The 21,740-nt window shown below is 45.5% G+C and overlaps 2 protein-coding genes across 4 annotated transcripts in view; both read left to right on the top strand.

Moving 5' to 3' along the window:
• Window positions 1-7,263, top strand: part of usp32 (ubiquitin specific peptidase 32) — a 57,648-nt gene extending 50,385 nt beyond the window's left edge. For all 3 annotated transcript variants that reach the window (XM_029121635.2, XM_029121628.2, XM_029121655.2), the window contains 7 exons: window positions 2,156-2,242; window positions 2,814-2,934; window positions 3,440-3,631; window positions 3,950-4,178; window positions 4,674-5,122; window positions 5,224-5,316; window positions 6,045-7,263. In XM_029121635.2, coding sequence (XP_028977468.2) covers window positions 2,156-2,242; window positions 2,814-2,934; window positions 3,440-3,631; window positions 3,950-4,178; window positions 4,674-5,122; window positions 5,224-5,316; window positions 6,045-6,218 — 1,345 coding nt within the window. In that variant the 3' untranslated portion in view covers window positions 6,219-7,263. The remainder of the gene's footprint in view (window positions 1-2,155; window positions 2,243-2,813; window positions 2,935-3,439; window positions 3,632-3,949; window positions 4,179-4,673; window positions 5,123-5,223; window positions 5,317-6,044) is intronic.
• A 1,511-nt stretch (window positions 7,264-8,774) lies between these two features.
• The window catches only part of si:ch211-167j9.5 (fibroblast growth factor receptor homolog 1), a 14,184-nt gene continuing 1,218 nt past the window's right edge, over window positions 8,775-21,740 (top strand). The window contains exons 1-10 of the mRNA XM_029122958.2: window positions 8,775-10,583; window positions 10,666-10,798; window positions 13,564-13,771; window positions 14,072-14,210; window positions 15,016-15,114; window positions 15,278-15,438; window positions 17,611-17,748; window positions 18,591-18,702; window positions 19,036-19,135; window positions 19,284-19,383. Of these exons, the coding sequence (XP_028978791.1) occupies window positions 10,559-10,583; window positions 10,666-10,798; window positions 13,564-13,771; window positions 14,072-14,210; window positions 15,016-15,114; window positions 15,278-15,438; window positions 17,611-17,748; window positions 18,591-18,702; window positions 19,036-19,135; window positions 19,284-19,383 (1,215 nt within the window). The 5' untranslated portion in view covers window positions 8,775-10,558. The remainder of the gene's footprint in view (window positions 10,584-10,665; window positions 10,799-13,563; window positions 13,772-14,071; window positions 14,211-15,015; window positions 15,115-15,277; window positions 15,439-17,610; window positions 17,749-18,590; window positions 18,703-19,035; window positions 19,136-19,283; window positions 19,384-21,740) is intronic.

The following is a 21,740-nucleotide window of genomic DNA, read 5'->3' as shown; positions in this document are numbered from 1 at the left end:
ACACACAGGATTGGTCAGTAACACAGACAGGACTGCAAAATACTCAGAACTTTTAGTAAAATCTCTGGTTTTCTAGAAGTTCTGGTTGGACGACTCCTGTTAATTTTCTCATTGTTCCACTAATCTTCTTAACCAGGATTTTAGGGAAACCAGATATTATTTAATGTTTTCAGCCATACACAGGACAAATCAGGTACAAACTCGCATCTTTCAAATGCACTGCTCAAAAGAATTTAGGGACCACGTATTCATTCATCCCAGAATAACATCAAGTCTGTTAAACTTCAGGGATTTCAATTTGTCCAGTTAGGAAGCATAAGCCATTGTGAATCATTGTCACCTGTTTTGGTGCAAATTAAAGTGACAACAGATACACTGGAGAGGCAACAGCCAGACAACCCCCCAAAGTGGAATGGTTTTACAGGTGGTGGCCACAGATGTTTGCTCTCCTTATCCTTTTAGCATTTTGCTAGTGTCCTTGTCACTACTGGTAGCATGAGGCGGTACCTGCAGCCCATTCAGGTCGCACAGATAGTCCAGCTATCTGTGGAGGAGGAACAGGAGGAGCTCTAGTGGGACCTGATGCCCTGATCCAGGTCTGGTAGGAGATCCCCCAGGACACCATCCTCTGTCTCATCAGGAGCAAGCTCAGACATTGTCTGGAGGGCATACAGACACGTGGGGGCCATACACACTACTGAGTCTCATTATGAGTTGCTGTGATGAAATTCACACAAATTGGAACAGCCTGTGATTTAAATATACTTTAATTTTCGGTGAAACTTTGAATCCAGCCCTCAGTTGTTTGGTGATTTTGGTTTCCATCGACCAATGTCATTTTGTTCTCAACAATAACACCCACCATTGGCACACCGGAGATCACCATCACCAAACCAACTTCCTCTTACACAATCTTGAGTAACTTGTGATGTCGGTGGTGTTACCTGTCACACCTTGCTGGCTGTCAGGTTGTCAAGGCGATCAGTCTGTGAGCAGCAACCATTAACCACACGTCAAACATACCTCATTATATTTAACCGTCTAAAACAAAGAACAGGATGTGGTCTGCAAGGGACCCAGAGCGCTAGATTTTAGTTTGTTGGTAAACCCATAAACCTTGCAGTCTGAAAGGTGAGAAAGGCCTGGCCAGTTGCAGCATTCTGATACTGAGACAGAGAGCGTTTGGCCCACATTGAGAAACCAGTTTATATTTTCACTGGGCTCCGCCCAAGCAAAAAATAAAAACTGGGCAAGCCTATTTCGGCCAGCCTGCGGTATGATTGTGGTGAACAAAGGGACGGTGTTTGAAGAACAGCTATTTTTCTACCAATGCCAGATTTTGTTGTAAGAAATGCCCTATGCTCTGTTCCTGTGGTAATCCGAAACTTGGTGTATGGAACGCCATTTGTGTATCGAAAATTAAAATGGGGTTAAATTAGAAATGAATACTATATATGGTAGCCTACCTACAATGAAAACAATGACTATTTTCATAATGATTTGGTTTCATGTAACTCACTTTTCACTTGTTCAACGCTTGTAACCAGTGAAGTTGTAGTTTAGCCTCAACTAATCCTAATTAGTTTTGTCCCTGGCTGAATTGGGTTCCCAGTCTGCTGTGTCTCCAACCACTGCGATGTTAAACAGTGGGTGGGCGGTCAGTTGGTGGGTTTGTGAGTGACATTCGCTCTTCTTGGTCAGCTGTGCTAACATGGTCCAGCAAAACATTTTTAATTATTACCCCTAGAAACATTAAGACCACATCAATTTTCTTTCAGGATTTACATAGATTTATTTTCCAGGCTGTGGTTTCCAAATCTGTTTTTGTTTTTAAGGGTCACTGACACTGCCGACACGTCCACCACGTCCCTCCTCCCTCCCAGGGTGCACCCTGATTAGACACCTCTTGGCATTCATTATTTTAACTTAATAATAACTTCATCATTGAACATTGCTGACTAATGCTGAAAAGGCATTTGTCTGTGATTCTTGACGGTGCAGAAAGTAACGCTCACAGAAATTATTCAAGCTCAGTTTGAGTGTTTTTCCGTGTCCATTTGAGCGTGGCTAGATGATCTGCCGGTCTTTGCTTTGATGTAGTTGGGCGGTTATGTTGCTTGTCCTTCATCATGTTCTGTTTTTGTTTCCGCTGCAGTGACGACAGCATGGGCTACCAGTATCCATTCACATTGCGGGTGGTGGCCAAGGATGGAAACTCCTGTGCCTGGTGTCCTTGGTACAGGTGAGGCCTTCATCATCCTCGTCAAAATACACACTTCTGTCATATTGCTGTATCTGATGGAGAGAAACATGTTGGGGGGATGCTGTGTTAGCATGTGTCTGTCTGATGTTCCCGCACAACTTTTGTGTTTTTATTAGTCATATGTACAGGACAGGAGGAAAACAGTTTTACGGTTTTATATGTCATATCCAAACCCTACTTTTCTTTACTGTTCTGTCTGTAGGAAAGGGATAGGAAATGAGAAAGCAGTAGGACTGCCCCACTCTTAAGAATACAAATAACAACAACAGAACACAGTACCGATACTTGATACTGTGTGTGTGTGTGTGTGTGTGTGTTTGAGAATCATGCAAAGTAAGGACATTTGACGGATCCTCGAAGAAGCTTTGTGTCCGGGGATTAAGTTTAGTATTAGAATTAGGATTACGTTTAGACGATGAACGTTAGGTTTAAGAGTTAGGTTAGGTTAAGGTAGACATAAAGGTTATTGAGGTTAAGGTTGGGGGTTGGGTAAAACGGTCGTTTTTGATAGTCCCCACCCATGATAGTAAAAGTGTGTGTCTGTGTTCAGGTTCTGCCGGGGTTGCGCGGTTGAATGTACCGAGGACAGGGCCTCAGTGGAGAACACCTACATCGCCGTCGACTGGGATCCCACAGCCCTGCACCTCCGCTATCAGACCTCACAGGAGAAGGTTAATACCTACTGAATATCATGCAGAACTTGTTCATACTGGGAAGACGTGTGCATCCTCTAGCAGGTCTCATAGGTGTCTCCAGATTGTAAAGGAAACAATGGCCTACTTCCAGTGCTTTGAGCAGCTGCTGGAGATCAGAGAATATGTTCCGCACGAACACAGGTTGAGAACTACTGTCAAATCTACCCCTGTACCCCTTCCATCACTATGTCCCCTGTCAGTCTATATCCTAACACCCCACCTCCTCCTCCCCAGGTCGTAGAGGAGCGCAGCAGAGTCACAGGTCCCCCCCCATAACTGTCAGTCTATATCCTAACACCCCACCTCCTCCTCCCCAGGTCGTAGAGGAGCGCAGCAGAGTCACAGGTCCCCCCCATAACTGTCAGTCTATATCCTAACACCCCACCTCCTCCTCCCCAGGTCGTAGAGGAGCGCAGTAGAGTCACAGGTCCCCCCGATAACTGTCAGTCTATATCCTAACACCCCACCTCCTCCTCCCCAGGTCGTGGAGGAGCACAGCAGTGTCCAGCAGAGTCGCAGGGCCCAGGCGGAGCCCATCAGTCTGGACAGCTGCCTGAAGGCCTTCACCAGCGAGGAGGAGCTGGGGGAGAACGAGCTGTACTACTGCTCCAAGTGCAAGACCCACCGCTTGGCCACCAAGAAACTGGACCTCTGGAGGCTGCCGCCCATCCTGGTCAGAACCCGTGCGCACAGACACTGGCCCGGTGAAGTGGACAGAACAGAACCACGTTCCTAGACAGTGCGAGTCTGCCTGTCGTAGCAAAGCTAGATTCAGACCGGATCTAAAAGGTTCCATCAGGAGGTGTTCGATAGTGAACAGATGACTGGGAACAGCATTGTTGCCAGCTGGCAGACTTGATCCCATTGATTAAAATGATTCCTCATGCATGCAGATTTATGATCGTAAAATACCAAGAGCTCGTGGTTAACATTGTAACGAGTCTGTGCCTATGTGTTTCACCTGCTGATGTTGCTGGGCTCTGCCTTACAGATCGTCCACCTGAAGCGGTTCCAGTTTGTGAACGGCCGCTGGATCAAGTCCCAGAAGATCGTCAAGTTTCCCAGGGAGGGTTTTGACCCGAGCATTTACCTGGCTCCCCGGGAGGCGGAGCTTCACTGCCTTCAGAGCCGTAGTGAGGGGGAGGAGCTACTGAGTATAGGGGGAGGAGAGACCGTCTCTTCTGTCTCCGCCCCTGCTGGCTTCCTCAACGTCGTCAAAGGTCCGATGTCATCAATCTCAAAGTTCTTATCTCACGTCTGGCTGCATCCCAAATCACACCCTATCCCCTATCCCCTTCACTAGAGCTCTTTGGGCTGAATCAGGTTGGAATCACAAGGTTTTATTCAATCCTTCACCTGTCTCACTTGCTGATGTCTGCGGATGCTTTTTAAATTAAGTTTCCTGGTTTAGCCGCCTCAAGGATTTAAGATACAGACGACGTTAGCCAGCTAGCTTGTTTACAATCGGCAAACATTTCGAATAGACCTGCTGTGTCACTGTACCCGGATCATGCTTCAGCACTGTGAATGTCTTCAGTGTAGAAAGGAGTTGGTGATAAGTGCCTTTCTGTTCAAGATGCATTTCAAAGAACTGACAAACCTGCAGGCTGCAGTGGCTGTTATTTTTAGAAGCTGTATTCATGGTGGTACATTGACAGAGGAAGTGAGAAACGAGACAGCGTGCCTGATCTGTCGTCTCCTGTCTCTCCGCACAGCATCTCCGGCCTCGGGCAGGAAGTCAGCCCCTCCGCCATATGTCAGTCGAAACGCCAGCCCTTCCGGTAGCCCCAAGGCAGGAGGAGGGTCGGGGGGGTTGGGCCGTAGACAGCCCCGCCTTCGCCTTCCCCAGCTGGGCAGCCGCCACCGCCTCTCCAACAGCAAGGAGAACCTGGAGGGTGTCACCAGGGACGGCGGAGCCGAACCCAGGGAGGGGGAGTCGCAGGCACACACAGACAGGCTACCGGGGACGGGGGGGTCCAGTGGGGGGGCGCCGGGGAGCGGGACGGATACGTTGACTACAGAAGCCTCCAGCAGCCTCAGTGATGTCATTGTGATGAACGGGAACAGTGACGGCTTGGAGCCCAGCACGGACCCAGAGACCCCCAGCGCCCTGACCCAGGGAGACCACAGCCTGGAGAATATCTACAACTTATATGCAATTTCAGTAAGTGATGCCAAAGTGGATTGAAGGTCTGGCCTCCTAAGATACGCCTCAGGTGGTTTAACGCATCCCGTTATTTGGTGTCTCTCCCTCTCTCTCCTCAGTGCCATTCCGGTATAATGGGAGGAGGTCATTATGTGACCTATGCCAAAAACCCCAATGACAAGTGGTACTGTTACAATGACAGCAGTTGTAAGGTAAGAGAGACACACACACACACACACATACCGGTCACCGCCACCACACATACCGGTCACCGCCACCACACATACCGGTCACCGCCACCACACATACCGGTCACCGCCACCACACATACCGGTCACCGCCACCACACATACCGGTCACCGCCACCACCACACATACCGGTCACCGCCACCACCACACATACCGGTCACCGCCACCACACATACCGGTCACCGCCACCACCACACATACCGGTCACCGCCACCACCACACATACCGGTCACCGCCACCACCACACATACCGGTCACCGCCATCATCACACATACCGGTCACCGCCATCATCACACATACCGGTCACCGCCATCTCCACACATACCGGTCACCGCCATCTCCACACATACCGGTCACCGCCATCTCCACACATACCGGTCACCGCCATCTCCACACATACCGGTCACCGCCATCTCCACACATACCGGTCACCGCCATCTCCACACATACCGGTCACCGCCATCTCCACACATACCGGTCACCGCCATCATCACACATACCGGTCACCGCCATCATCACACATACCGGTCACCGCCATCTCCACACATACCGGTCACCGCCATCTCCACACATACCGGTCACCAATCGCCACTGCGCAAGTTTACCAAAGCAAAACCATTCGTAATCATTTGTTTTAAATGGCACGTGCATCGCTTCTCAAGTGCGTGTTTCTCCCCCCTCCCTGAACAGGAGGTGCACTCGGAAGAGATTGACACAGAGTCGGCCTACATCCTGTTCTATGAACAACAGGGGGTGGACTATTCCCAGTTCCTTCCAAAGACCGACGGCAAGAAGATGGCCGACACCACCAGTATGGACGACGACTTTGAGTCCGACTACAAGAAGTACTGCGTCCTACAGTGATCCTAATTGGGCCCTGTTCCCTACCTGGTACAGTACCTTTGACCAGGACCCCATAGGGATGGATGGAGCCATGGGGCACTGATCAAAAGTAGTATACTATATAGGGAATAGGACGCTATTTCAGATGTGGCCACAGTCTTCCACCCATCTCTCATACAATGCCTGTGTCTCCGGACAAACGAATCCAGTCGAGCCGCCTGGGGGCAAGACACAACGCTTCGCCCCCCCAGTGGTCACTGGGAAGCACAACAGTGTCGCCGGACCGAGTCGTCGTGCGCCGGGACACTCAGACGGCATGGCGTCTGTCGTGTCTTCGGAGGGCGGCGCCCGTCCTGTCGTTCTGAATGGCTCGTTTCAGCTTTAAGCATAGAGAGCCATCGTCCGGGACGCCGAGAGAACAATATTCAAGCCTGGTTTGAGGCACTGAACCGGCGCACTCTGAGCTACACGTGGAACCTCCAGAAACAGACACTTTGATGTGTTGGATCATCAGCTGATGTAACCGGTTGTGCACTTTCCTCACCTGCAGCCGTCAGAATATGTGTACGCAGCTCCGTAACGTCTCGCTCTGTAACTCAGCGTGACGATCATCTAGACATGACCGTGTGGTGGTTTTGAGTGTGGGTTTCTCCAAAAGTTTTGATCTCTGTCCTCAGTAGTGAAACGCCTGTAGCAGAACTGGACTTGCTACTCATAGTGCTACCTACCTCACTAGCATGCTTTTAACTGGCCAAATTGTAATGGTTAAATATTTAGGGGAGTTCTCAAAGTATTATTTTCACTCGACGAAAATGATTTATATCCCTTAATGATAAAAGAGCCCAGCAATTGAGGTGTTTCACTTAAATTGTGCAATCTCTGAAGTACCCAACACTGATTGACTTCCGGGTTGTTTTAACTAGATGGTGTTCAGGTGCCATTGAGTATGATTCAAAGAGACGCTTTACGTTAGAAGTATATGTATGTACATAAATATTTTAATTTATTATTTTCTCCAAATACTTATTTTATAGAGATTTATTTTTATCATTGCGGTTATTTTTTAATGGCATATTTTGTTGGGTGGGGGGGGGGGGGGTTGTTATCACTACTGTTAGTGTCCACAGCACATTATATAGAGTCAGTCTGGTGATACAGGACATTCCATACATAGTGCACTATAGCCCCATAAGCCCTTGTTAAAAGTAGTGCACTAAATTTGGTAGTAGGGTGCCATTTGGGATTCATGTAAGACTGCCAGGATGGTCTACATATCGCTGTCATAAGAATGACTTCCAGTGTCAGGTTATTGATTTCCCCACCAATCACTTCATGTTTTCGGACAGATATGCTGCTACAGGTGTTGCGACGTACTGATGTTTCAACAGCACTAGGAAGTCGTTATAGCTGAGCTATGACGTCGTATAAGAGCACTAAGAAGGTGTTATAGCAATGTTATGATGTCTTATAACAGCATTAGTAAGGCGTCGATGTCAGGTTTTACTGTATCTGTCCATGACTGTACCCAAGCCACTAGCCAAATGTATTGGCAGTACGTCTGTCTATTTCCACGTCATGTTGGTGTTGACAGGACGTAGTAAAGCCAAAGTCCTCCACAGATTGTAGGCCTAGAGGCCAAGCAAATGCTCCTATTGTAGTGCAGAAATGAAAAAAGACACTGATTGGGTCAGAAGACTGAATTATTTGTACAGTGTTGGCAATTCCGTTGACTGACAGAGGATAGTTTATTCTAGATTATAATCTAGAATTCAAAGTCATATGTTCTGTTTTGGGGCATCAATTTAGAATCCTGGCCAACTTTGTACTAGAGGAATTCATCAAAATATGGACACCATGTTTGTCTGTTTTGTCTGACTTTTAGTAGCAAAGCTTTTGCTGAGCTACCATCTTTTTTAGATCACTGTGAACATTTATCAGTTCCTGACCTGGTAAACAACAGAATGTTAAATGGTCTCATCACTTATGATTCTAGTTCTAAAAGAACTAGCCTTCTAAATGTTCTCTAACAGTGAAGTTGTCCAACTTCCAGAATCATTCAAAAGAATGTGAAGTGATTAATCCCTTAAAGGTTCTTGCTGCTTTATTTAACGGGGGTCGGGGGGGGTTCTGATGATCTTTGTGGATGTACTGAAGAACATGTCTGCTGGTGAAGGAAACCTTTATTTTCCTTGTTAGAAAATGTTTGTAATTGTACTGCAAATTGCATTAATTAACGTTATTGTGTTTTTTTTAATGTTACCCTCACCCTTCATTAATTGCAAAACGATGACCAGGAACCAGTTGTTGCCCAGTACTTGCTTCCCACTGAGCTGAGGGTTAGTGTGGCATGAGATCAAGAGGAAATTAGGTTCAAACATCATGCCAAATCAAAGCTTCTGTCTACATGTCGCTTCTGCATGAGTTAGAGTTTGTTCACTGCTTGCGTTGCGGCTCCTAAAGACGCCAGTGCTCTGAACAGGCCCCGTGCTGTTGGCCTAGATAGACCACCGCTCTCAGGCTATTTTAAACAAGACAGGAAGTGAGGACGGGGCTCCAAAATGGCACCCTATTTCAAAAGGGGTGCACTGCATAGGACGTAGGCTGCCATTTATGACGCAGTGTCTCACCGGATTTTCTTTCCATGTCCTCAGTTGTTCTGACCTGCTGTAAGACCCACGGACGATTGCCTGGAAGCCAAAATGAATGTTTATTTTTTATTTTTTATTTTTTTACCACTTCCGTCTCAGTTAGTGATGCTCGGTTGGGATTGCAAACTGAGCTATGGACTCTTTGTTTCTTTTAAAACTCTTGTGATTTTAATTCTGTGAAAAGCATGGCTAATTTATTAACTAATCAGTCATTCCTCGGTGGCTGAATGGTTTTGACCCATTGGCAGTTATCCAAGTGCAATCTGCTACAGAAATGTCTCTGTCCTCAGTCTAGTGCGTTTCTGTTTTGTTAAAGTTTATTTTTGATGACCTTAAAAGAGAGATAATAACTTAATGACCTTTTTGTTGCTTTGAAAAGTGTTGTCACCTGAATCAAAATCACATTGCACTGACATTGCAGATGTACATAACGTTTTTGTTTTGTAAATAAGTCCATAAATCGGATGTCTTTGAATATGAACTGTAAAGGAAAAAATAAAATGACATGTACTGTAGCTGTATACGGAGTGGCAACATCGCTGATCTGTAACAGAAATCCACATATTAAATACGACAGATGCAATCAAGTCCATCAGTCAGTGGGTTGGTTCTTCCGTCTGCCTGCAGAGTGCAGTTGTGTGACCAGTGTGGCTCTTGGTATTGTCTGTCGTGTTGACATACTTTCTGTAGTACGTGACTGGGAACCACAGGCCTTCACCGCCGCTGGGTTCCGTTCTGCTGCGGCGGTCCGGACCCCTATGGACCCACTATATTGGGGTAATGGTACGCCGGGAGGGGCCGGGGCTTTCTAAACCGTCCGCCAGATCTCTGCGGTCGTCCCAGCTAATGTGAACCGAATCCCGTTAAGATCGTGTCCCTATTCCGATCTGAACCGTGTGAAAATGGTAGACGCTACGATTAAGACATCGTCTCAATTCGCAATGTTGCTGGCTGACGAGTTGCTGGACCTGGGAATCCCCATGTGGCAATATGGCAAACGTCGCCCACAACAGGGAAGTATCATCAGCAGGGATTTTCCAGTGACTTCCGTAGTGTCTAGGGTGTGTGCGAAAAGGATCAGGACATAATGTCGAGGTAGAGAGGTCACATGGTATTATTACAATGTTGATTTATTGTTTCCAATGGTAGTGACATCAACAGCCTAGCTGTCTAATTCAGGTGCTCCTTGGAAATCGCCCAACCAACTGCTATGCATATTATTTAATTTTCTAAGACTTGCTCTTGAGCGTGTTTTCATTGTTTGGATTCTGTAGGTCTCTCAGTCATACTGCTTGAGGGGGTTTTGAAAACCACTGAATGCTACTGTGCATTTCCCCTCTGAGCACTGAAGTTGTTGCTTACCAAACCCCTCCTACTGACTACAGTGGCACAGGACATGATGATGTGCTCTCCGTTTCCTCTAAACCTGTCAATTCAAGTGGTCTTTCTCTCAAGATCTCAGAGTGAAGTTGAGTTGCATTTTGCTGTAACAGTTCACATTGCGGTGACCTGCAGAGAATCAGGCATTGAGGCCCAGCCGTTGTCTCGAGGGTCTGAATCGCCCACTTAAGTGTTGAGTTTGTTTTGGAGCCTCACCAGGGGCCATTTCACCACAGGGGATATGTCGACGGATTTATAAACGGTACCGGTTCCTCATAAGACCTGATTCATCATTGGCAAGCTGTCTACATGAAGGACATCTGAATTGAAGAAATGCCGGCGCCCTCTAACCACTCAGGTAAGTTGCGCTCCTGAAAGGTTATGGAAAGCAATTGAAATGGAATTGAGTCACTATGTAAATAACCCTGTGTCCAAAACAGGTAATAAGCCGGCGGAATGTGCGCCTGGGGACAGGTGCAACGGCATGCTCATCCAGACTCATTACCCCCTCATCGGGGTGTGCCTGTTTGCCTTCGTGGCTTTTCTGGTGCTGGGGATGGTGTGGTTTAAAAAGTAAGACAGCTATGGATTTTGAAGAAATGGTCTTGTTCAGGTTGGTCGCTACCTTACAGGGCCTTTTGGGTGTTCCTGGGTGGTTTGAAATGGGCCGGTGACGGCTATGGTAGTACAGTATTAATTGGGAAAAGATTCCTGCAGCAACGGGAGATTTTAATTGTTCAGAATTATTATTCTCATAAGTTTTTTTGGAAGTGAAAAAAGGTTGTACAGTATTCCCCCAGCTATCCACAGTTCCACATTCGCAAACTCAAGTATCCGCAGAATTTTTTTCAAGAAGTCCGAAATTCTAAAAACGCACTAATTTCAGCCATCCAAGCGTCGATCCGGTTAATTGCATGAAGTGCAAATATAAAGAAAATATAAAGTAAACTGTCCATTACATAACAATTATGCAAATAAACGGTCACGCGCACGATATGTTGTTATCCTAGATGCGATTGTGTTGAATTAATACTTAAACGAGATTTTCCACATCCGCGGGGGTTGGCAGAACCCATCCCTGGCGGATACGGGGATGTACTGTAATTACAAAATGTAAATGACTAACTTAAGAAGTGTTTTTTGGAAAAGTTTGATTTATGGTTTTAGAACATTTAAAGGTAAATACCTTTTTTATTATAGTTTTTTTTTTTATTGTGAACCTGTCTTTTATTGCTAAGGTTAATAGAATAACATTGTAAAACATTGCTTAACAGATATTCATTGTATTATATTGTATTTATTAGTTTTCCGGCTCCAATCATTAGGTCCTATTGTTTTTGTTAAGACACCTTCAGAAATGTAGCTCCCGTTGTTATTCACAGCAGAAAACCACTAAGACGTAAATTTGTAGCTCAAACAATTGGGGCCTTAACGTTCTTGTTCCTTTTCCATAACGTGTTACACTGATTAAACAGAATTAATTGATTAAAACAGTGAAACTGATAAGTGGTTCATATTGGCAGGTTCGTAAGACTCGAACACAGTGGAAAAGACCTGAAACGCGGGCCGACGTCTATATCACAACAGATGACGCGCCGCACAAGTTTTGAACGTTAAAGAACATCTGTAGGTTTTGTCCATTTACCACATGGACGAAAAGATATCCTGCAACAGGAAGATCAAACTAAGATCCTATGCTTGTTGCTGTTGGTACTCATAAAAAAGTTGTTGATCTTTAAACAAGCTAGACAATACAGTCAAGACAGCGTCTGCATCATTTTCTGTCAGTCAGTCCCATATGGACATTCCTTACATTATACGAAGCCCTTTTCACATCAGCAGTTGTCACAAAGTGCTTGTACAACCAGCCTGAACCTTTAGATAACGAGCAAGCAACGCAGATGCAGGAGCGCTATGGTCAGAGACTGTTTGAAACAATCCAGGTCCAACATTAAATCAAGTAGGGGAGATTTGTCAAACTTTTCTTGAGCGTTGTATTTTCTGGCTTAGGGTTGTGCTTTTTCCCGCTTCTTGGCATTTGATGTTTTTCTGGTTATATCTTCCAGCCCACCAAAATGTGCTCATCAGCTCGCCTGCAAATCTCTCCCTGTTGTTTCTGTACTTCCCTTTTCTGGCATGCCTACGAGGCACTCACATGGGATGATTCATTTTTTTGCAGAAAAGGCCACAGGAAGTAGTACGGAATATAAATAGGATCTTTTTTTGAAGTGGAGGTGTCATTGTTGACCAAACAAATGATCAATCCTTTTGCCACTCTGCCTGACCGTTAACTGTCTAGCTTGGCTTTTATCAGCAATTAGCGGCAAGTGGATCATTTGCTGGTTCTACTACAGGGTTAATCAAACCACAAACCACATCCTTAGAATTTGTCCATACAGTCATGTGCAAAGTCTTAGGCACCTGGAAGTCGAACTAAAGCCAGTTGTTTGAGTAGTTGGTGTTTATTTGTAAAACAAATGTGTAAAAAATATACAGGACCAGTGAAAAGTTTGGACACACCCACTCGAGTGAATGGGTGCACCTGAATGTTAGTTCAACATTCAGGCGCCTAAGACTTTTGCACTGCCCTGTATTTTCCACATAAAGCCATAAGAATGTAGAGGAACAGTTAATAGGCTGTGGAGAGGCAAGGTGTAAAACTGAGCAAAGTGAAGACTTGAGATGCAGGTCTGCGTACATTGTGGCAAACCGATATCATGCTTAAAATAGGCAGATCATCATTTCTTTATAGGCCACGGAATACACACGCTGCTGAAAAAGCTCTGCTTTTAATCTTGTTAACAATGATCACACAAACTAGTTTATAAAAGTTAATTAACACAGCACTTCTTACTTTAGTTGGGGTCTGCACACTTTTGACACCTTGAGTTGAACCAGCCTCCAATACTCCATTATATTGACATCATTATGAAGATGGGAATCAACATGAAAACGAGAAGAGGAGGCCATTTTCCGACTGCGCCGGGTGGAAATTCTAAGACATACATAGCCAGACACAGTCAGGTTAATGATCAAACTGTTTTAAAATGACACACACACAAATTGTTCAGATGACCAATATGTCAAAACCAGGGGTGTAAAAAGTACAAAGTTTAAGTATTTGGCTGTGTTCACCAGGTGAGGGAAGTTCCAAATGAAGACCTAAATGAAACTTCCTTTACCTGATCATTTAGGTCTTAGTTAGGAACTTGTTGGACAATTCTTAACATTTTCAGACCTCTGATCAAAACCACTGACTCCATAAGGGTGTATGTACATGTCAGTTTGCTTCTAAAAACCAGACAAGCTCAGAACCTCCATTTCTCCATCATTGTCAGGTATCGTTCCTTAATGCAGACCATTCGGGAACTGCAAGGGGGAAGGCCTCTGGGTAATGTAGCCTGGGCCCGGGACTCCCCGGTGCTCTCTGCTGCGTGCGCATTCCCTGTCACCTCAGACAAGCCCATGGGGAAGGGAGACAGGGAGGGAGAGGAGCAGAAACCACTGACAGTCGCGCCCCGGCTGCCATGGAGGGCTCAGCAACAGGTATGTAAATACACACACACACACACACACACACGATCTACACTTCCAACAAATGATCTGCTGCTGTAAGATGTGTGTGAAGCAACCTAAACATACATTTTATAACAGTGTAGTGGTTAAATGTGGCATAACGCTGGTAGCCACGGATTCAAATCCAGCTGCTGCCCTGTTACCCCGTCTTTAATAACCACTGAACTGTGTCTACAGCAGTAAAGGTAGAAAAGCCAACGTTTCCCGTTTATGAATGCAGAACATTTGGTGTGTCTGTGAGTGGAACAACACTCGTCTGATTGTCCCCAGGGCCCTCGCTTCACCAAGTCAGACCTGAGCCTGCTGCAGCTCATCAAAGCTGGGAAGGAGGGCATCTTCTACAAGGCCAGGATGACACGGGGAACCTGCAAGGGCCATGAGATGTTCACCTGCAAGATCGCCAAAGAGGGTACGACGGACTAGTTCACCACCGTTTTCTAATTATTGAGAAATGAGCAGTAATTCAACTGTTCATTTTAAGTACCTTTTTATTTAAGTAATGGTTGCCGAAGGGATTTCCAGGAATACCTCACAGCGGGGTCAGCCCCCGAAATCTAATAGGTCAAACAGGAAGTGTTCCAAAACTAATACTGAACCTCATGGGACCATGTCCCAAATGGCATTCCGATGTGAGATCAGGTGACATACCCAAATCTGAAAAAAACATTTGACTAAATAAGTAATATTTCCATCCATTTGCATCCTGTATGTGTGACCCCTAAACCATCCTCTTGTATTCTCCTAGGAGTGACCCCTAAACCATCCTCTTGTATTCTCCTAGGAGTGACCCCTAAACCATCCTCTTGTATTCTCCCAGGTGTGACCCCTAAACCATCCTCTTGTATTCTCCCAGGTGTGACCCCTAAACCATCCTCTTGTATTCTCCTAGGAGTGACCCCTAAACCATCCTCTTGTATTCTCCCAGGTGTGACCCCTAAACCATCCTCTTGTATTCTCCTAGGAGTGACCCCTAAACCATCCTCTTGTATTCTCCCAGGAGTGACCCCTAAACCATCCTCTTGTATTCTCCCAGGTGTGACCCCTAAACCATCCTCTTGTATTCTCCTAGGTGTGACCCCTAAACCATCCTCTTGTATTCTCCTAGGAGTGACCCCTAAACCATCCTCTTGTATTCTCCCAGGTGTGACCCCTAAACCATCCTCTTGTATTCTCCCAGGAGTGACCCCTAAAACCATCCACTTGTATTCTCCCAGGTGTGACCCCTAAGCGCGTGGAGATGGAGGTGTCCATCATGAGGAAGCTGGTGCACCACAAGAATGTCCTGCAGCTGCTAGACTGGAACATCACAGAGGGTAATGCGGGAAAACACCCGTCGTCTAAAATGGAAACATTACTGTCTTCACACAACAACCACATAGAACTGTTAAGACTATTATTGCTTTGAAGTTTTATCTCTGTACATTTCTGTAAGTAGTGACATTCTGCATTCTGTGTCGTGTGTGTGTTTCATTGCAGAGCCCTATGTGTTGATAATGGAGTTTGTGAGCTCTGGCACCCTGCGTAGCTTCCTACAGACCAACAAAGACAAGCTGACCCCTGACCCTGAGCTGCAGAGCCTGTTCACCATCGCCTCCTATCACATCGCACTAGCCATGGAACACCTGAGATCCAAAATGGTACCGGTTTCCTCACATCGCACTAGCCATGGAACCCCTGAGATCCAAAATGGTGCCCAGTTTCCTTCACCTCTGTCATTCTTTATGAGAAAACCATACAGCCTAAACCCAGTTACTTACAGTGAGGGGAATTTTTTTTGATCCCCTGCTGATTTTGTTCGTTTGCCCACTGCCAAAGAAATGATCAGTCTATAATTTTAATGGTAGGTTTATGTGAACAGTGAGCTACAGAATAACAACAACAAAATCTTGAAAAACGCATGTCAAAAATGATTTGCATTTTAATGAGTGAAATAAGTATTTGATCCCCTCTTAATCAGAAATATTTCTCGCTCCCAGGTGTCTTTTATACAGGTAATGAGCTGAGATTAGGAGCACACTCTCTTAAAGGGAGTGCTCCTAATCTCAGCTTGTTACCTGTATAAATGACACCTGTCCACAGAAGCAATCAATCAATCATATTCCAAACTCTCCGTCATAGCCAAGACCAAAGAGCTGTCCAAGGATGTCAGGGACAAGATTGTAGACCCTGACAAGGCTGGAATGGGCTACAAGACCATCGCCAAGCAGCTTGGTGAGAAGGTGACAACAGTTGCTGTGATTATTCGCAAATGGAAGAAACCCAAAAGAACTGTCAATCTCCCTCGGTCTGGGGCTCCATGCAAGATCTCACCTCGTGGATTTGCAATGTTCATGAGAACGATGAGGAATCAGCCCAGAACTACACAGGAGGATCTTGAGATCAATGATCTCAAGGAAGCTGGGACCATAGTCACCAAGAAAACAATTGGCAACATTCTGCGCCGTGAAGGACTAAAATCCTGCAGCACCCGCAAGGTCCCCCTGCTCAAGAAAGCTCATTTACAGGCCGGTCTGCAGTTTGCTAATGAACATCTGAATGATTCAGAGGAGAACTGGGTGAAAGTGTTTTGGTCAGATGAGACAAAAATCGAGCTCTTTGGCATCAACTCAACTCATTGTGTTTGGAGGAGCAGAAATGCTGCCTATGACCCCAAGAACACCATCCCCACTGTCAAACATGGAGGTGGAATCATTATGCTATGGTGGTGTTTTTCTGCACAACTTCACCACATCAAAGGGACGATGGACGGGGCCATGTACCGTCAAATCCATGGGTGAGAACCTCCTTCCCTCTGCCAGGGCATTGAAAATGGGTCGTGGATGGGTATTCCAGCATTAAATTGATCCAAAACACATGGCCAAGGCAACAAAGGAATGGCTCAAGAAGAAGCACATTAAGGTCCTGGAGTGGCCTGGAAGGAGCTGAAGGTTCGAGTTGCCAAACATCAGCCTCAAAACCTTAATGACTTTGAGAGTATCTGTCAAAGAGGAGTGGGACAAAATCCCTCCTGAGATGTGTGCAGACCTGTTGGCCAACTACAAGAAACGTCTGACCTCTGTGATTCCCAACAAGGCTTTTGCCACCAAGTAAATTATTTGCAGAGGGCTCGAATACTTATTTCACTCATTAAAATGCAAATCTATGTATAACATTTTGGATGTTTTTGTTGTTATTCTGTCTCTTGCTGTTCAAATAAACCTACCATTAAAATTATAGGCTGATCATTCCTTTGTCAGTTGGCAAACATACAAGATCAGCAGGCGATCAAATACTTTTCCCCCTTACTGTAACTGTGTGCTGGCATGCTCTAAGAGAAAATCCAGCTGTTTACTCATGTGAAAGTTGATTTTAGAAGCCACTCTTGCCCAAGGCAGAAGACCCCAAGTATCGGAACTAAATGTAATCTAAGTACAACATAACTGTCCAACCCAGTCAACTTACTCTTCACAAAACAGCCAACCATTTCAATTCTCTAGTTCAATTCTGGGATAATGTCCTTTGAAAGTAGCATACACAATATCTGACAGAGATGGTTGGAAAATGGTCTGTTAAAATGGACTGTTACTGATGTGGGATCTGTTCATATGATCATATTTTACACATATTTCAGGTGACAGCTACTGATTTGGGATCTGTTCTTATGATCATATAGTACACATAATTCAGGTGACAGCTACTGATGTGGGATCTGTTCTTATGATCATATAGTACACATAATTCAGGTGACAGCTACTGATGTGAGATCTGTTCTTGCATCGTGATTCCTCCAGTTCAGCCCACATTAACTGATGCAGGATCTGTCCTTCTAGGTGGTGCACTGTGACCTGGCCCTCAGAAACATCATGGTGAACAGGTTTCCCTGGGAGGTCAAAGTGGCAGAGTTTGGTCTGGCCAGGGACCTGACCCGAGTGAGGAGCTACCGCAGCAGCCGAAGGAAAACCCCACGGGTCAGTCGCATGCGCACGCGAAAGTGCGCACAAACAGGCAGAATCAGCAGCCCACATCCAGAAGTTAAATGACTGGGAGACCCAGACTGTTCAACCACTCTCTTATACTGGGCCCTATAAATGTCACCTTGGTTTCACTCTAGATGAGAACGTGACCTTTGAAGATGGCTTTAGATCATAGCAGGTTAAACTTGTATAGCAGATTCTGCGGTCAGTGGAAAACAAGATGAAAGTGTTCAAGTTCCTTGGTTACTCAACTTAATCTGAAGTACATACAACCTCCAGTAACGGAAGGTGCAGCTGGGTAATGTAGAGCTGGAGTACATACTGTGTTCCTTGCATTCTGTTTTCATTTATATTCATTTACCAACTTTTTTTGGACACAGGGTTTTATATATTCAGGGGGAAAAAGTACGATGTGGTGTTTAAATCAAGAATACACTTTCTATGACCCTCAAGCGAAAATCTGGTTAGCCAGACCCAAACAAAAGGCCAAAGGTCGGATGAACCCTAGTGTTCTGGCTACAGGAGAAACACAGGCTTGAGTTACTCTTCAGAAAATAGGTGTTTTTGAAATTGTTGCATTGCATTGCATGTGCGGAATGATGTTGCAATCGGTTCTCAGTTTTAAATCGCCAGTTTTGCATTTAAATGTCAGTCACAATTTCTGAGTAAAAAGTTAATTTTAGGCTTAATCAGTGAAGCCCCCTAGTGACCATCTGACCTCTTCCCACTTAAATGCACCCGTGACTACCAAGCCTCGGCTACACCGTACAGACAGAACGAAGGCCAGGAAACAGATGGTAAATGAGATGACTTAACTGTTTCCATTGTGTGTGTAGGAGCGCGTGCCCCTTCGCTGGTACCCCCCAGAGTACTTCAGAAACAACTACTACAGCTTTAAGGGGGATGTGTGGTCGTATGGCATCGTGCTGTGGGAAATGCAGATGTTTGGTGAGTTTTTGGTAATTAAGGATTGGGAGAAATCTCTGATGGGATTGACCCACACTGGAAGGAAAACTGAAGAAAAGTATATATGAAATAGAAGTATTTTGGAATATTTCCATGTGTTCCAAGTACTGCCCTGTGTTAAAACACATTTCAAAATGCTTAAAAAATATACTTGGCAAATTTGTTTCAAAGGTATCCTGAAATCCATTTAAAAATTACATATTTTGCTAAAATAATTCTGCATCTGGAAACTCAGCCTTTGTCTAATGAATATTTAGTAATTCAGACTTAAAAGATCAAACTTAAAGTGACCCAGTGGATGTGTGCTGTTTGCAGGCACCTTACCATACTCCAACCTGGAGACGTCAGAATCAGTGGTCTATTACATCTGTGCAGGGTACAAGAACAAAGACCCCGACGGCTGCCGTCCCGAGATGTGAGTGGAATCAAGGCGTTAGTCCCAAATGTTGCCCCATTCTCTGTTTACTGCACTTCCTTTGACTGGAGTCCTAGTAGCATCTCCATAGGGAATCAGATGGGATCTGGAAAACCCGCTAGATTTCCTCCTTCTCTCTTCCCAACAGACTGCAGATCATGAGAGACTGTTGGACGGAACCCTACACTTCCAGGCCATCCTTCACAGACATCGTGAGAATACTGGAGAACATCATGGAGAACGACGCAGTAAGCACTCTACCAAGCACCTTTTTTTACTTGGAGTTCTGTGACTGTTAAACCCTGAGGAATAAAATCTCCTAGGATTCCGGAAACTTCCAAAGATTTCTACGATTTCAGTTTCTTTTTTCTGCATCTGATCACAGGAAGTTTGTTGATAGTATTACTGTCGGTTGAGAAACAAATGCTTGCTGAGGTTAGGTTTAGAATAAGGTTTAGGGTGAGGTTTAGGGATAGAATAAAGCTTAGGGTTAGGATATACACCGATCAGCCATAACATTATGACCACATGCCTAATATTGTGTGGGTCCCCCTTTTGCCTCCAAAACAGCCTTGACCCATCAATGCATGGACTCCACTAGACTTCTGTAAGTGTGCTGTGGTATATGGCACCAAGACGTTAGGAGCAAATCCTTTATGTCCTGTAAGTTGCAAGGTGGGTCCTCCATGGATCGGACCTGTTTGTCCAGCACATCCCACAGATGATCGATTGGATTGAGATCTGGGGAATCTGGAGGCCAAGAGGCCAACACCTTGAACATGTTGTTGTATTTTTCAAACCATTCCTGAACAATTTTTGCTTTGCGGCAGGGCGCATTCTCCTGCTGAAAGAGGCCAATGCCATCAAGGAATATCATTGCCATGAAAGGGTGCACATGGTTTGCAACAATGATTAGGTGGGTTGTATGTGTCAAAGTAACATCCACATGAATGGCAGGACCCAGGGTTTTCCCAGCAGACTATTGCCCAAAGCATCACTTTGCCTCCGCCAGCTTGCCTCCTTCCCATAGTGCATCCTGGTGCCATGTGTTCTCCAGGTAAGTGACGCACATGCACCCGGCCATCCACATGATGTAAAAGGAAACGTGATTCATCAGACCAGGCCACCTTTTTCCATTGATCCGTGGTCCAGTGCTGATACTCACGTGCCCATTGTACAGTAGGCGCTTTCAGCAGTGGACAGGGGTCAGCAGGGGCACCCTTACTGGTCTGCGGTTGCACAGCCCCATACGCAACAAACTGCGATGCACTGACACCATTCTATCAGTACCAGCATTAACTACAGTGGGGAGAACAAGTATTTGATACACTGCCGATTTTGCAGGTTTTCCTACTAACAAAGCATGTAGAGGTCTGTCATTTTTATCAAAGGTCACTTCAACTGTGAGAGACGGAATCTAAAACAAAAATCCAGAAAATCTACAGGAAAATTGGCAAGCAGCTTGGTGAGAAGGTAACAACTGTTGGCGCATTTATTCGAAAATGGAAGAAGTTCAAGATGACGGTCAGTCTCCCTCGGTCTGGGGCTCCATGCATGATCTCACCTCGTGGGACATCAATGATCATAAGGAAGGTGAGGGATCAGCCCAGAACTACACGGCAGGACCTGGTCAATGACCTGAAGAGAGCTGGGACCACAGTCTCAAAGAAAACCATTAGTTAACACACTACGCCTTCATGGATTAAAATCCTGCAACGCACGCAAGGTCCCCCTGCTCAAGCCAGCGCATGTCCAGGCCCATCTGAAGTTTGCCAATGACCATCTGGATGATCCAGAGGAGGAATGGGAGAAGGTCATGTGGTCTGATGAGACAAAAATAGAGCTTTTTGGTCTAAACTCCACACCGCTGTGTTTGGAGGAAGAAGAAGGATGAGTACAACCCCAAGAACACCATCCCAACCTTGAAGCATGGAGGTGGAAACATAATTCTTTTGGGATGCTTTTCTGCAAAGGGGACAGGACGACTGCACCGTATTGAGGGGAGGATGGATGGGGCCATGTGTTGTGTGATCTTGGACAACAACCTCCTTCCCTCAGTAAGAGCATTCAAGATGGGTCGTGTCTGGGTCTTCCAGCATGACAACAACCCAAAACACACAGCCAGGGAAACTAAGGATAGGTTCCGTAAGAAGCATCTCAAGGTCCTGGAGTGGCCTAGCCAGTCTCCAGACCTGAACCCAATAGAAAATCTTTGGAGGGAGCTGAAAGTCCGTATTGCCCAGCGACAGCCCCGAAACCTGAAGGATCTGGAGAAGGTCTGTATGGAGGAGTGGGCCAAAATCCCTGCTGCAGTGTGTGCAAACCTGGTCAAGAACTACAGGAAACATATGATCTCTGTAATTGCAAACAAAGGTTTCTGTACCAAATATTAAGTTCTGCTTTTCTGATGTATCAAATACTTATCTCATGCAATAAACTTTGAGGAGACAATGTTTACTTGTTGCCTAATATATCCCACCTACTTACAGGTGCCATGATAACGAGATTATCAGTGTTATTCACTTCACCTGTTAGTGGCTGATCGGTGTAGGTTAGGGTTAGCAGATAGTTAAAATGCTAGATATTCAGTAGACAATATGTAGAG

Source organism: Esox lucius, chromosome 1 (assembly GCF_011004845.1).
Source record: "Esox lucius isolate fEsoLuc1 chromosome 1, fEsoLuc1.pri, whole genome shotgun sequence".
Taxonomy (NCBI): Eukaryota; Metazoa; Chordata; class Actinopteri; order Esociformes; family Esocidae; genus Esox; species Esox lucius.
This window is presented reverse-complemented; position numbering and strand designations above follow the sequence as displayed.